At 37.6% G+C, this 13,368-nt stretch overlaps 1 protein-coding gene and 1 long non-coding RNA gene across 9 annotated transcripts in view; one reads left to right on the top strand and one right to left on the bottom strand.

The window, feature by feature from the left end:
- NF1 (neurofibromin 1) overlaps positions 1-13,368 on the bottom strand; it is a 253,525-nt gene that overhangs the window by 89,324 nt on the left and 150,833 nt on the right. For all 8 annotated transcript variants that reach the window (XM_032321557.1, XM_032321563.1, XM_032321562.1 and 5 more), the window contains one exon: positions 11,938-12,048. In XM_032321557.1, the coding sequence (XP_032177448.1) occupies positions 11,938-12,048 (111 nt within the window). The remainder of the gene's footprint in view (positions 1-11,937; positions 12,049-13,368) is intronic.
- Positions 4,662-6,488, top strand: LOC116577828. The gene is made up of 2 exons (XR_004280628.1): positions 4,662-4,762; positions 5,713-6,488. It is a non-coding gene; the product is annotated as an uncharacterized LOC116577828 (long non-coding RNA).

Raw genomic sequence — 13,368 nt, 5'->3', positions numbered from 1 at the left:
ATTTCTAAAACAAAAAGGCTGGTATTTTACCACAGAAGAGAAAAGTGCTTAAGTACAATTCTAAAAGGTATCATATTCAAGTCTAACATAACAGTATCCAGCTTATGCGTATTTGCACATCCACTTTCTCAGGGAGCTCACAAATGGTTTCTTTACAAGTAACTGTCCACAATGAAAGCCACTTGTGGGGCACCTGGGTGGCTCAGTGGGTTAAAGCCTCTGCCTTCGGCTTGGGTCATGGTCTCAGGGTCCTGGGATAGAGTCCCGCATCAGGCTCTCTGCTCAGCAGGGAGCCTGCTTCTCTCTCTCTCTCTGCCTCTCTGCCTACTTGTGATCTCTCTATCAAATAAATAAATAAAATCTTAAAAAAAAAATAAAGAAAGCCACTTACTTGTGCTACACCCTCCTGAAATGTTTTAAATATTCTACTTTCAAATACATGTAAAAGCGTACCAGTAGCATGACAAAAACGTCAATCCTCAAACACCTTAACTGCTTTCTGAACTAACCAAACATACATAACTTCCAAAGTGTTCAATGTTTAAGCGACATAAGGCAAAGGAGCAATAAGTGTCGATGGCATTATACTTATAGGTTATCTTTTAAAAAGCAAAAAGTTCTTCATTGCCAAAAGTGTTTGCGTAACTGCCACCCAAGAAAACTTTTAAGTGTCCTATTTGTGAGACAAAAATTCAAAGACCAAAGAGAAAAGTTATGGATGGGAAGACGGGGCCTAATTGTTTCTAGAATAACATACTCAAATTGCTTGAAATTCTCAAGAAATTGCTACACAAAATTTATGACCATTGAGATACGCCAAAACAAACAAACAAACAAACAAAAAAAAGTAGGCCAATTCAAGGTAATATAAGTATGTAAAGGAAGATACTGCTCTTCTAATTGCTTGCTAGTTCTAAAGCACCAGCATTAAGTATGAGAAATTTAAATTTCCCAAAAAAAAATTAACAACATAATTGCTATTCTTACATCAATTCTGGCTACTATTTGCCCAATGCTTATTATATGCTGGGCACTGTATTGAATGCCATTCAAATATTATCACAATTAATACTCACAATAAATCTATAAGCTTGGCACAGACCCCACAATCCTTCATCTGAAACCCCTGGGACAAGACATACTTTCAAATTTAGAGTTGTTCAGATTTTGAGGAAGACAATACAGTGCACATATTGTTTGTAGTAGTTTGGGTTCCGGCAGGAAACAGACGGTACACTCACACTGAGCTATTGGAGAATATGTATTAAGGAGGGGGAAGGGTTTAGTATAAGAGATAGGAAAACTATAAAAGACAGAGAGAGAGTAGACCTGAAGGAGCAGCGCAAGGAGCAGTTACCAGACACCAGACACCAGACACAGAGAGGGCTGCCTGCAAAAACTGTTATCTTCACAGAGGGATGCAGTCAACCCACAGTGACCTTGCAGGAATACATTATTTCCAACAGGTCACATGGAATGAATGAGGAAAGAAGCTCAATGCTATCTTCCACACAGGGCAGCCTCTCAGGGCACAACAGAGTGGAGAGGTAGAGGGAGTGGATCTGGAGAGGCAAAGGCAAATTATCCAGCGCACAGGTGTATCAATCAGCACGAACTTCTGTCACAATGCCAAAATAACCCTCAAAAAAATACAACAGAGGTTTATTTCTCACTTGTATCATGTCACCCAGCAGTTCAATCACATCTAAGACCCCCATGCTGAACCCTCTGTTTCTAGTGGGTTCTGACATGAGAACAAGATGAAGAATGGTGAGAAGGCCTGGAAGGGAGACACATCAGGGTAATCTACATTCTGCTGACCAGGACACAGTCACATAGTACCACCTGACTACAAAGATGCTTGGAGTGGTATGGTAACGTACCCAGAAGGAACAGAAGAAACACAAATATAAGTACTAGTCGTATTATGTATTACATAATCCACACTAAGTGGGACAAATATAGATAGTACTAGTAATAATGAAAAGCCTCACACCAGTGAGGTTAGAAGTTTCTATCAAGTAAGTTTTGTTACCAAACTTTTTTTTTTTTTTTTGGGCAAAACATTACATTTTCGGAGGATTTGGGATCTCAGAACTGCAGATAAAGCTATTATGAATGTGCACTATGATCCACATTATACAAATACAAAACTCTCTCAAACAGCAGTTAGAAAATAGAGATGGGACTTCAACTGAGACCTGTGACTGGCAAACTTACACTTGGGAAAACAGCAAATGACCAGTGGCTCTTACTATTTTTGACATCATTAATGATATCAGCCCTTGGACATGACAAAACAAAGGAGATACCGCAATATAGTCCAATGTTCATTGTGTCCTGTTCTGTCCCACCACTCACTGTGCTAGCAGGTAAAGGGGATACAAAGAGTAAGAGGTAACAAAGGGTAAGAGGTAATGCGGGACGATGAAACACAAGAATATGGTGGAAGAAAGATTTAGGATATGTCTATGGTAAAAAGCAGACTCTGATTAGTGCTCTAAAAGTCTGAAGTCTTAAAATGACTGATTCTGAAGTGTAGAAATAGGGAAAGCTCACATAAAAGGCACCACCATTAGAGTTAGAGCTGGAAAGAAGCACAAAATTTTGAACACGGAAGAAGTACTTTGGGCAGACGGAAGGCTTGCAAATGAACAGAGGCAAGAGGTATTTAAAGGCCTAAATAATGGATGGCAAATGATTTTTGTTTAGGAGCATCGGAGTGCTGGAGAGTTCAGAATTTTAAATTTTACTTAATTATCATCACAAGGCCCAAGCAGTTTAAGATTAGTAAGAAAAAGAAGGTAATGAGGAGTCCAAGGTTGGAGAGCCATTTTGCTAGGTGATGATGCAATTAACTGAGAAAGACTGAGAAGAAACTATCTGGGCTCGAAACTGGGAAAGGGAAAAGTTCTGAATTTCAAATTTTAAATAAGTTGAGACTGAAGTGTTTGAAGCATCACTAGGAGTTACCAGTGCATTACCTGAGTATTCTGGTTTATAAAATTCTACTCCATTGCTAAGAGGTTTTTTATGTTGACTTCTAGGTCTAACACACTAATCTCCAATTCAGTGAGGTTCTCTGTTATATGTACCATATAAATAAGATGTAGCAAGCACTGTTCTATTCATTCAGGAGAAATATAAATCCTTACAGCAAAGTAAAACAAGTGAGGAACATGTACCGACTTATACTTCTGCCATTTATGGAGCAATTTCCTTGTATGTCAACACCACCGTTCACAGCCCTGCAATCTTTAAAGAGTGCTGGCCAATGTGATGAAAACATTAGCACAATATAACCAAACTCTTCCCTGTATGCTAGTTGTCAAGGAAAAGAAGTAATCAAAAGACAAAATCCCTTTAAAGAATACACTTAATGTGCTTCAATGTGGATGGTTTAATCTATATATAAAACTTTGCTGCGAGGGGTGCCTACATGGCTCAGTTGGTTGGGCAACCAACTCTTTTTTTTTTTTTTTTTAAAGATTTTATTTATTTATTTGACAGAAATCACAAGTAGGCAGAGAGGCAAGCAGATAGAGAGGGGGAAGCAGGCTCCCCGCTAAGCAGAGAGCTCGATGCAGGGCTTAATCCCAGGAACCTGAGATCATGACCTGAGCCGGAAGCAGAGGCTTAACCCACTGAGCCACCCAGGTGCCCCCCAACTCCTGATTTCAACTCAGGTCATGATCTCAGGGTGGTGGGACTGAGCCCTGAATCAGGCTCTGCGATCAGCAGGGAGTCCTCTTGCCTCTTTGTCTCATTCTCTCTCTCTCTCTCTCTAAAATAAACAAATAAATCTTTAACCAAAAACAAAAACAAAAAACTTTGTTGGGCACCTGGCTGGCCTAGTCACAAGGCAGGTGACTCTTGATCTCAGGGTTGTGAGTTCAAACCCCACATTGGGTGTGGAGTCTACTTTAAAAAAAAAAAATTACTTAAAAACAACTCTGTTAATGCAGTATGACAGTATCACTTTCATATGCGATCCTTTTCTTTGTTTTATATTAATAAAGTTTAGCTTCTTCTCTATAGGTGTCTTTAATTATATATTGCTAAATGCCTGGAATGCTATATTCCCAATTTTTTTTTAATACTTCAAAATAACCATGGTCAGAAACTACCAATAAACATATTTACAAGACCTTCAAGAAAAATAAAGACACCTATCTCTAGTATACTTACTTGATTGTAAGTCATGATAATCACAGCACGCAAAATAACATATTCCTCTAGTCAGTGCTGTGAAGAAACTATGTAATGAATACACAGATAAGAGGAATGAGAAAAGATATATTCACTGGATTCCTTAAGCAAGTAGAGGGACACCTGGGTGGCTCAGTTAAGCATCTGCCCTCAGCTCAGGTCATGAACAGAGGGTCTTGAGATCTAGTCCTGCATCAGGCTCCTTGCTCAGAGTGTGGACTGCTTCTCCTTCTCCCTCTGCCTGCTAGTTGCCCTGTGTGTGCTCTCTCTGACAAACAAATAAATGAAATCTTAAAAAAAAAAAAAAAAAAGCATGTAGATTTTGGAAAGACTTTATTTGCCTTCCTTGATCTCTGCCAAGGTCTGTCTGCTTACACCAGTTGTTTGGAAAACACCCAATAGGAGATTTTCAAAGAGTAAATGGCAGGTCAAGTTCAGAACACGTGACTTCCTCACTAATTATATTTAAAGAGCATACAGTAGAAGTTAAGATTCCCCACAAGACACTGAAGAAAACCTGAGTTCATAATCCTCAAAGAAAAAACATCAAAAGGTAATATTAATTTGAAATTTTCTGAATTATATATTAGAACCAAATGTAAATTAGAGTTCTAAAATTGAAGTGTGAGCTTTAAGTTAAAAAAAAAAAAAAAAGAATATTTAACCATGACCAACATGTGCTAAACTGTATTATCTCAGATGTGGCAACCTATTAGATTTGAATGTAAGATAAAAGAAAATTAGGGGTGCCTGGGTGCCTCAGTTGTTAAGCGGCTGCCTTCAGCTCTGGTCATGATTCTGAGGTCCTGGGACTGAGCCCCGTATGGGCTTCTCTGCTCAGTGGGAAGCCTGCTTCTCCCTTTCCTACTCCCCCTGCTTGTGTTCCCTCTCTCGCTGTGTCTGTCAAATAAATAAATAAAATCTTAAAAAAATAAAAATTAGCCTTACTTTAAAAATGGCTTACTATTGAACTTTAGGTCTTTGTCTATTCTATGCTTTCACATTCCAGATCTACTAACAAATTCTGGACTAAGAGTCAGACTCAAGTTCTAGTTCTGGTCATTTTTAGATATGCATCCACAAGAACTTATGCCCTTTGTCTGAGCCCATCTGTAAAATGAAGGAACGGATATTGATTCCTCTAAATTTCCCTCTATCTTAAGAACTATGATATTGTTGTTTTGTTTTTTTTAAAGATTTTATTTATTTATTTGAGAGAGAGCACAAGCAGGGGTACCAGCAGAGGGAGAGGGAGAAGCAGGTTCCCCCATTAGCAGGGAGCCCAACACAGAGCTCAATCTGTGATTGACCTGAGCTGAAGACAAGACACTTAATGGACTGAGCCACGCAGGTGCCCCAAAAACTATGAAACTGTTAAACCAAAGACTGGCATTTCCCCAGGACTGGAAGGAGGTTTCCTTCAGTTTTCCCCCTTGAAAAAAAAGCTGGTTCTTAGATTTGTGTTCAAAGTGTCAGTAAATTTCTTTAATTGTTCTGAAACAGGAAAATGATGTTCAAGCTATCATTCATCAGCCTGTTCCTCCTGTTTGTCACTAACACTTCGGGGATAACTACAGAACTGATGACCTCAGGGTCTACGACAGACTCAAGTCCCAGGAAGAGCCTGAATTCCATGACAACCCCAAGTTTCAAGACAACTTTAAATCTCCATATAACCTCAAAATCCAAGGCAACTTCAAACCTCCCGATGATCTCAAATATGAAGATGATCTCAAATGCCAAGACAACTCAGTTAACAACAGTGAGCCCAAAGATAGTCATGACCAGAAATGGGAATACTATGAAAAGTGGTAGCACAACACTGAATCCAATGGTCAACATTCACTTTCTTCTCTATATACTATGCTTGCTGTTCTATGTGTGCTCAGGCTGAAGTGGACTTGAATGATCTGCACTCCGAGCTCAGTTCATTACTATCTGCTGAATTACAACAAGCACGCTAAGAAAATCAAATTTATTTCAGTTTATTTCTTAGGAAGTTACCATTATTCTAGCTTAATTAAGTTGTAAATTTTCATTGTGTAAGTTTAATTATTACCTCAATATAATGCTTTTCTTCCTTATAAATGCCAAAACAAGCAAAATGCTACACATTTGCCCTTTAAATGTTTGCAAAATTGAACAGAAACTCAGATTTTTACATTAAACGTTTAAGAAATTATGTTGGTGATATTTAACCAAAGTACACCTGTGTGGGAGAGAGGGGGATAGGAGATGGGGAATGAAGACTGGCGTGTGTTATGTTTATACTGTTTTATTTTTTATTAAATAGCAAATGCTAATCTTTTTTTTTTAAAGATGTGTTTATTTATTTTAGAAAGACAGAGCACACAAGTGGGAGGGGCAGAGGGAGAGAGAGAATCTCAAGCAGACTCTGCAATGAGCTTGACTCCATAACACTGAGACCATGATCTGAGCCAAAACCAAGAGTAGGACAATCAACTGACTGCACCACCCAGGCATCCCAGTAAGTGGACATCTTAAAGGAAATACTACAGTACTGCACAAAACAATACACCTATCTGTGTCACCACAGTTCATGAAGATGAAATAGTAATATGCTGTCACAGTAAAAAAAGGTGCCAATTCTGGGGGAGGGGAAGTTTGAAAAAAATTTTCAAGTTTTTCTTATTTATTTAAGTAATCTCTACACCCAACACGAGACTTGAACTCATGACCCCAAGATCAAGAGTCACATGCTCTTCCAACTGAGCCAGACTGCTAACTATTGTAATGCATAATACAGCTGGTCCAATGACAAGATTATTTTGCTCTGAGTAAACCTTTATCTGGTGTTTGAAAGGTCATTTGTAAATTAGATGCCTAAAATTCAAAACTCTTCCCTATAGAAACATATCTCATAAATATTAGAGAGTTTCATGCTGGTCTACAAAGGTTGATTTAGCCCAAAAACCATGTACCTAACTTTCACACTGGTAATAACCACATCATTAATAGTGCAGTTGTTAAGGTTTGAAACCCAGTTGATTCTCAAAAACTGCCACCATGAGTTAAATACATAACCCAGTGCAATTTCCTAACTTCAGTAATAAACTGACTACAAGTGAATCACTTTGGATGCCTGCTGAATACGTAAATTAGGCTCCCACCAGAGATTTTGATTTGGTAGCTCATGGTAGGGCCTGGAAATATGTCTGCTTGTTTTAATTTTCCAGATCATTCTGATAGCTAGGTCTGGGAACGACCAACAATTTCTCTTAAGTTTCAGTTTATATACATGTCAATCATTGTTAGTAACAACACCTCATGGGATGCCTAGGTGGCTCAGTCAGTTAAGTGTCTTCCTTCCACTTGGGTTGTGATCCCAGGGTCCTGGGATCGAGTCTCCCACTGGGCTCCTTGCTCAGCAGGGAGCCTGCTGCTCCCCCTGCTTGTGCTCTGACAGATAAAATCTTTAAAAAAAAAAAAAAAGAAAAAGAAAGAAAAGAAAACCACACACACAAGGCCTCAGAAAGTTACTGTTAGGGTTAGATGAAAAATTCTATCACATGCACAATTTGCCTGACGCACAGAAAGCACTCAGGAAATGTTAGCTGTTACCGTTATTATTACTACTAACTACTATCCCAAAAGCAATTGCCAGGTACAACAATATTCCTAAGAGGAAAACTCTTTGTTAGAACTTTTAGGTTTTATATTTTTAATTATTCTTCAAAAATAACTTGTGTCCTGGCAACAAGTCATATAATACAGAGGCACATAACAAATACTATAATCGGTCCTCTACCTTCTCCAATCATACTCCTCCCCTGCAATAAGCAATGTGAACAGCTTAATGTGTCTACTTTCACACATTTCTCAATCTACATATGCCTCTGCACACATAGTTATATGACAATGGTCAGTCCTCCTTCTGGGTCTTTTTAAAGTACAACGGAGGACTTCTGTTACTTTCGCCTGCTCAACATCCATTTTTCCTCATCCTGGATCTGCTATCCAATTTTCCTTTGGGAAACTCTGCCCCTGGTGCCCTCTCTTTCAGTCCATACAGTTCAAGTCGGGCTGGCTTCACCACAAAGCTCCAGGGATGGGTGCATGATTCAGGCCTAGACAACCAAGACATTCCACCCCTCTGCCGCAGTGACTGCCTCAGGAATTGGCATGTGACTCACATGAGGCAGTAAAACCAGCACTTCTGCAGCATCTACTGGGAAAGAGGTCATTATCCCTCAGTTGGTAAGCTGAGAACACAAAACACTGCTGGCCACAGGAAAAGCCTTCTAGGAATAATATCAACCCAAAGTAAGTAGAGTCAAGAGACAGAGAAGACAATGTTTTGCAGATGACACTACTCAAAGCTCTGCACACGGTCATGTAAGAAGCCAGACCATATCTTGATCTCCTCAGGTATATGTACCAAATGATGTCCTTTTTGGTTTACACAAGTTTGAAATTCATTTCTGTTACTTGTAACAAGCAAAATAAACTTAATGCATTGCATAATATTCCATAATATAGAGGTATCCTTATATATTCAACAATTCCCCTTCTGAAACATAGTTACATTGTTTTGGGGTTTTTTGTTTGTTTAGTTTTTTTGTGCCACCATAAACAAGACTGCAACAATTGTTCTTGTATTTATGGTACTTTAAATACTACAAAGTAGGAGCATAAATATATGGGAGGGAATACCAGGGAAAGATTAGAAACTAAATTATGTCAAAATTAGGGAGCACCCTGCATGTCTGACTACAGAGCCTGGACTTAAATGAGGAATCTATGGTGTTAAAAAACACACTGAGAGAGACCAGTTGAGATTTGTACTGGTCTGCCTCCAGATGCAATGTTAAGATGACCTGGAAGAAATTATCTGGGGATTAGGAAGTGGGAGGATAATGCTGCGTTCATATAGGTAAGAGCTAGTAAAGAGAGTCTCAGGAATGGCAGTGGCAGAAAAATGATTTCAAAAGGCATTTTCAAGGTTCCAAAAAGAAATATTAAACCATTAAGATCCAATTAAAAAAAAAAAAACACGCAACAAAAATCACAACAAATACCAAAAGATAGCCCCTGAAAAAGAATAGCACCAGGTGGTTATTTTGAATCACATGACTACCAGTCAGGAGCATATACTTCACTTAAGGAGCAGGCCAGAAAGACACTGGCTGACCAGCACTTAGCATGAAACGTTTTGTCAAACAGGTGTATTTTAGCTGAACCACATTCTCTTTTTGGAACCTGAAGTATGTGGTGCTGAGGTAATGAAAGAGTTAGTAGTTGTGGCTAAAACTGAAAGGATACCAAAAGAGAAAAAACAGTAAGTAGAGCTGACTATGAAGCCAAGAGAGAGTCAAAGATTGTGAACTAGTTCCAGAACTGATAGCCACCTACTTCTGTCTACACCTAGGCAGTCTCTGCTGTGTAACTCATGTTTTTTCTGAGGCCTACCTTTCTGAGAAAATAAGAATGTCTTCTTTGCAGTAACAAAGGCCTACTAAAACAGTGTAACTAATTTGTCAGGGTCCCACAGCTAAAACCAAGGCTAGGTGACTGACAATGAGGAGGATAAAAGAAAAAGGTAAGAATTTAAAATGATTAGGGTTTCTAGCATGGGAAAGAATAATGATGTAACTGAGAAAGAAAATACAGTGTAAAAATTTGAATACATACTAAATCAAGTTTTGCATATTTCAAGTCTAAAATGTTTGTGGACTATCTGTAAGGAGAATGGAATCTATAGGTCAAAAAATATTCACTAATACACAATAGTCTAAGCCACAGAAACACAGGAATATCAAAAGAGAAGTCAAACCCAAGCGTTCTTTGACAACGTTGGCCATGTAGAGATAAAGCCTTCACTATATTCTTTTGGACTTGTACCATGGTGAAAGTGGGCCTTTCTCGGCTCTGAGTTACTGTGTGCTCAAGAATCTTGGAGCTAAGACTTCAAACCAGGTGAAAATAAAGACTGAGAGGAGCTCCAGGAAGTCTAAGTGAAAAGTTCAAAGTACTGAAAATCTGAAACTGTTAAGAGTCCTATCCAAAAACAAAAACCAAAAATGAAAAAAAGAAAACCTCAAATGTACTCTGTACAGGTCTTTGAAGTCACAAAATACTTCATGTGAGAGGTAGACAGGATAGTTTTTATAAGTGCTGCCCTCTCACCTTTTTTTTTTTTTTTAACAGAAGACACAGATTCAGAAAAAACTCATCTAAGATTACGCAGCTAATAAAACAACAGAGTTAAGAATTGTTTAGCACTCTGAAGTCATCATGTTCTATAGATTTCCTGGAAATCTCACTGTTTTAATCCCACAGAGGGTGTCTGGATCAGGCCTAATCTGCTTTCCTTGGCCTTTTCTAGAACCTCCAATGAAGCAATACAATCTTACACTTTCCGATCCTAAAGCGAAAACCTAGTTTTGAGGCTTTCCAGATATCTTTGCTACTTACAAACTAACAAGAATTTAAAGGGGGAGGAGGACACACATCTATATGCCTCTCTCAACAATGTTTCACTTTAATTACTTTGACAAAATAGGGAGGGCCAAAACACTGACCGCATTAAAAGTTGGGGTTGAAATATAAATATGGTTCATCTCTGTTACAAAAGAAAATTAAAATTATCTTAGGCAATTTAGAAATGGGTATTGGTATAAAAGTTGGAGAGAAGACTCTCAAGAGAAATGAAGAGATGTGACTCAAGTGTTTTTCAAGAGGAGAGCTCAGGGTAAATGCAAGTTCCTATACTCTTAATTCCATAACACCCAGTGCTTGGGACTCCTTGGTCTTAAAGCTATCTGGATTATTTGACTAAACGAATTTCCCACCTTCCACATTCCTTTCTTCAATCCTCCCCCACTATTTCTCAACCTCCAATTATCCCCTACACACTGTTAAGTTTGTTAGAAACTTGGGAAGATTAATTCCTTCTGCTACTTAATAGCAAAACTAAGATTATACATAGTCCTAAAATTCCAAAGCCAATGGTCTGTTACACCACATTGTCTCTAAAGTTCAAATACCATGAGTTTATATCATCAACACAAAGAAGTAAAAACCATCAACTTAGTATCACCAATAAGTTCCCAAAAGGTAGTATGGAGGCAAGAAAGAAAAGACCATGGCAGGGAAAGCACGGCAAGCCTCATGCCTATTGTTAAGAAGGAGTTCACCACATTTCCAGAAAGGCTTTCAAAGGAACTAGCCTGGACTGAAGACATAATGAAAAAAATGCAATCATTTTTCCAGGCGATCACCTGTGCCAGCCATCCTTATAGAAATTTCCCACAGCTTCTCTGAATTATTTGTTAAGTAACCCCAATCTCGTCATACACAACATATTATTGAAAGTTCTTAGAAACAGATTCTTAAAGTTTTAGTTCTGCTTAAAAAGAAGTGTTTCTGATTACCATGCTGTAGATATGTTTACTCAGAATACAGCTTAAAAACAAAAGATGCTTTGCAATTTTTTTATTCTTGGTAATTAATCCATTGTAGGAAGTATTAAAAAAAAAACAACTGATTTTAAGAAAGAGAAGCCAAGAGGAAACAGGTCTCCTGAAAAGCAATTTCTAATATACCACTGTAATTTTGTGATGGCTATTTATCCAGCTATATTCTTACAGGTAAACTTATCTTCAATTCCAGTAAAGTCAAATGGGAAAAACCAAATTTGCTGTCTCTCTACATTTGTTATTATTTTTAAAACTCTGTTAAGAGAAACTAAAACATCGTAGTTCTTACCTCCGTGCAACATAATAAAATATAGGATTCCCAGCTTTGGAAGTCCCAGCTTGGTAGAAAATACTTAATGTTTTCAAAGCCTTGAACTCTTCTTTTTCATGTACTTGATGCCTGAAAGAAAAAAACAAAAACAGAGTAACTCAGGCTTTATATTGTCCATTGAGTATTTTTAAAAACCCATGATTAGAGCAATGATAAAATATGTAAAATGGCAAAATATTTAAAAAGCAAAACACTTTCTGAAAGGCAATTTTGTAACAAATACCAAAAATTTTAAGGTGTTACTCTTTGAAACACACTGAGTAGTTCTTAGGAATATCTTAAGAGAAGTACTGGGCAGCAATATTAACCATAGGATTGTTTTTTATCACGGAATTTTTTTTTTTTCTAGAAGCAACTGAGTTTTCAATTTTTTTCAAGAGTTCAATTTATCAACATTTTCTTTATTGGTTTATGATTCTGAATGATTTAAAAGGCCTTCCTTTGCACATGTTTCCTTCTTCATGAGAGTTTATCCTCATGAATGGTATGAGCACCTTTTTCCAGATAGTCATTCAATTGTACCAACACCATTTATTAAAAGTTCATTCAACAGTTAAATTTAGAAACATAAGAAACAAGCGTTGGCGCGGATGTGGAGGAAAAGGAGCCTTGGTGCACTGTTGGTGGAAATGCAAACTGGAGCAGCCACTGTGGAAAAGAGTATGTAGGTTCCTCAAAAAATTAAAGATAGAATTACCAAATGATACAGTAATTCCACTGCTGGGTATTTACCCAAAGAAAACTGAAACACTCATCTGAAAAGATATATGGACCCCTATGTTTATTGCAGCATTATTTACAATAGCCAAGACAGAGCCAAGTGTCTACTGATAGATGAATGGATTAAAAAAAAACTTGTGTGTATACATATAGAATGGGATATTATTCGGCCACAAAAAAGAATGAAATCTTGCCATTTGCAACAACATGGATAGAACTAGATAGTATAATTCTGAGTGAAATCAGTTGAACAAAGACAAATACCATATGATTTCATTCATGTGTGGAATTTAAGAAACAAAACAAATGAACAAAGGAAAAAAAAACAAAAAAGATATAGAAAGTATCTGGTTGCTGGAGGAGAGGCTGGGTGGGAGGATGGGGAAAATAGGTCAAGAGGATTAAGAGTACACTTATCGTGATAAACACTGTGTAATGTACAGATCTGTTGAATTACTACACCGTACACCTGAAACAAATGTAACAATATATGTTACTTATACTGGAATGAGTGAACAAATGAAAAAATAAATGTAAATCCCAAAACTTAAAAAAAAAAAAAAAAGTCCATTCTGGTCTCCCTGATTCTGAACACCACTTTTTATCATATATTAAATTCTCCTGTGTGTTTTAAAATATTTCTGAAAAAGTATGACTTGATTTTTATGT

This window comes from Mustela erminea, chromosome 18 (genome assembly GCF_009829155.1).
Source record: "Mustela erminea isolate mMusErm1 chromosome 18, mMusErm1.Pri, whole genome shotgun sequence".
NCBI classification, from domain to species: Eukaryota; Metazoa; Chordata; class Mammalia; order Carnivora; family Mustelidae; genus Mustela; species Mustela erminea.
Note: the sequence above shows the minus strand (reverse complement) of the source record. Positions and strands in the feature narration are given on the sequence as shown.